Source organism: Tarenaya hassleriana, unplaced genomic scaffold (assembly GCF_000463585.1).
Source record: "Tarenaya hassleriana unplaced genomic scaffold, ASM46358v1 Cleome11, whole genome shotgun sequence".
NCBI classification, from domain to species: domain Eukaryota; kingdom Viridiplantae; phylum Streptophyta; class Magnoliopsida; order Brassicales; family Cleomaceae; genus Tarenaya; species Tarenaya hassleriana.
In genome coordinates this window covers 1972140-1974587 of record NW_010961290.1, presented here as the reverse complement: position 1 = coordinate 1974587, position 2448 = coordinate 1972140, and the positions used below count along the sequence as shown (strand labels likewise).

Sequence of the window (2448 nt, the reverse complement as noted above, 5' to 3'; positions counted from 1 at the left end):
CTATTTGTTCCCTTATTTGAGCTCCAACGGACACTTGTTTGATGTCCATGTAAGGTAATTTCGCCACATCATTGTCCAAGATCGGTCTTGTCACATTTGCATGATTCATGCATATCCATGGATACCATGCACGTATCAAGTGAGTCCTAGGCCATTTCATATGTGTTCTCGTGCGTTCGGATTCATCCAAGATTGTCCAAGAGTCCGTCTTAACCTCTTCTCCAACAGTTATATCCCTGTATATATTTATAGCATGTTGCTAATCTACCAAACTCACATGCACCTCACCGAAGATTTAATAATACTCAAATTCAAATTTCTATTCAAGAGATCTAAAAAAAAAATGTTTGGAATCCCATACAAAACCGGTGTAGTTATGTTTAATTTGAGTTGGCTCATTTTAAAATTTTAATCGTGTGTACGTGTGTGTGTGTATATATATATATATATATATATATATATATATCATTTGAATCAAATAATGCAAAAAAAAAAAAGTTTCTCAACTCCATATTTAAATACTCCTGAATCTTCAATAGTTTCTATCAATTTAACACATGCGCGTTCATTAGTCGGAAATAATTTCAATGAAGCATATTACTATCGGGGCCAATAAGCAAAAACTATTATAAGGAAAATGATAAAATTCGGACCGATGTCAACGTTGTATAGGTCCCAATATGTCGGGTTCATCACCATGTATTTATATACACTATCGCTTTTTCATTTCCTAAAAAATCGTTATTTAACTACCAAAACGTTTATTTGTTCCTTTGTCGGTTTATTTACTTAATTTTATTTATTCATTTGTTCTTGTAGCCCATTGTTTACACATGCCAACATGCTAGCACATCGACACATGCTCCTTGTTTAACCCAAAAAAGTATTTAGACAAATTTTAAAATGATAAATAAAAGAGTATATGTATCATTCAAGTTGCGTTACACTCTATCATGGATATTTTTTTAAACAAAGATAAATAACTTTATAATATCAAAGATTATCATCATATACTAACATTGAGGGATTGGTCGGGGTCACAACAATGAATTGTTTTATAAAATTGGGATATCTCATTATTTCGTAAAATGTGATTGGCAGCTTGATGCCCATGATCGTACCATGCATAGTTCTATAATTTTGAATAGCACTAATTAATATATATATATATACAGGTTATCCAATAATACTTCACGTGAGAAGTTTAGAAAAATGTTATATCACATATTTCTATAGATAAATGAGCTAGAACTTTTTTTAATAGCATATTTGCTAAAAAACAATTATCATTATTTTTCTTATTTTCTTGAAAGTTTCTTATTTTATGTAGCACATGTAATGAGAAATCTTTTGGATTATAGTAGATGGTGATTTGCCTTTGGTTTCTTCTTCGTTAATATAATATATATATATATATATATATATATATATTTCAGTATAATTCTTAACTGAAACGTAAATACAAACACAGAGCTGCCTGAAGTGGAACGAAATTGAAATAATTCCATAAAAATGTAATATAGATTGTTTTCGAGGTTTAATTTCCTGTTAAATAACCTGCAAGAATACCTTAGGTTGGGCTTGAGAGCAAAGGCCCAACAACAGGCTAAAACAGCGTAGATTTTGTCATGGCGTTTAATGGGCCTTTTAATGGGCCGACTTTATTATCGTAATATCATAAACGATTTGTAGGCCGTCCAGTATGTATTCAATGGGCCTGGCTTAATGACCTGGAGCCTTTAAATTCAATTGTTACAGATTTTTTTTTTCGGAAGCGATAAATAATATCTTAGAACCTTTAAATTTTTTAAAAAAAGGAAAGAGGAGACTATATATAGTTATGTACACGCGCATGCAGGTGTATATGTCACCTCTACTCTAGTTTACGAGTACATCTTGTCGCGCTTCTCTTTCCTTTTTTTCTGATGATTTAGGTTGGTCTTGATTCTCGCGATCTTCACCATATTTCTCGGTTCCTATCCCTTGTAATCTTCGAAATTTCTTCCGCGATTTCCGCGGGATGGGCAATACTTCTTGTGGGTGCTTTGCTCTTGAATTTTTACTCGTGGGTTTCGCTCAATTTGGATTTTGGAGTTTGGGGTTTTTCTCCCCAACTTGGACATTGATCGGTGTTTGTTTCCCGAGAAAAGTTTTTCCCGGAATTTCGTTTTCCCTAGAATCAAACGTGGGTTTCGTCTTTTTTTCCCGCAGGAACTGTGTAAATACTAGGTAAAAAAAAACTGTGTAAATACTGAAATCCTCTTTCTTTTTTCTCAGGTTGAGCGGGAATCATCATACACGTTTCAAATCTTAGGGTTTTATTTAACAGCGACTCGGTTAGTGATTCTCCATAACTTTGATCTTGCTATGCTTCTGATGATTGTTTACGCTGAAAGATTGAATCTTTTCTGTTCTTCTTTCGCTTGATTTATCCGTTTTGGATCGGAA

The 2448-nt window shown here is 33.1% G+C and overlaps 1 protein-coding gene across 5 annotated transcripts in view; it reads left to right on the top strand.

Moving 5' to 3' along the window:
- Positions 1-1883: 1883 nt before the first annotated feature.
- The window catches only part of LOC104805520 (mediator of RNA polymerase II transcription subunit 15a-like), a 4368-nt gene continuing 3803 nt past the window's right edge, over positions 1884-2448 (top strand). For 2 of the 5 annotated variants that reach the window (XM_010530117.1, XM_010530115.2), the window contains exons 1-2: positions 1908-2185; positions 2278-2336. In XM_010530117.1, coding sequence (XP_010528419.1) covers positions 2021-2185; positions 2278-2336 — 224 coding nt within the window. In that variant the 5' untranslated portion in view covers positions 1908-2020. Of the gene's footprint in view, positions 2186-2206; positions 2337-2448 lie in introns of those variants that run through there. The other 3 variants (XM_010530118.1, XM_010530119.1, XM_010530120.1) reach the window with 3 other exon arrangements.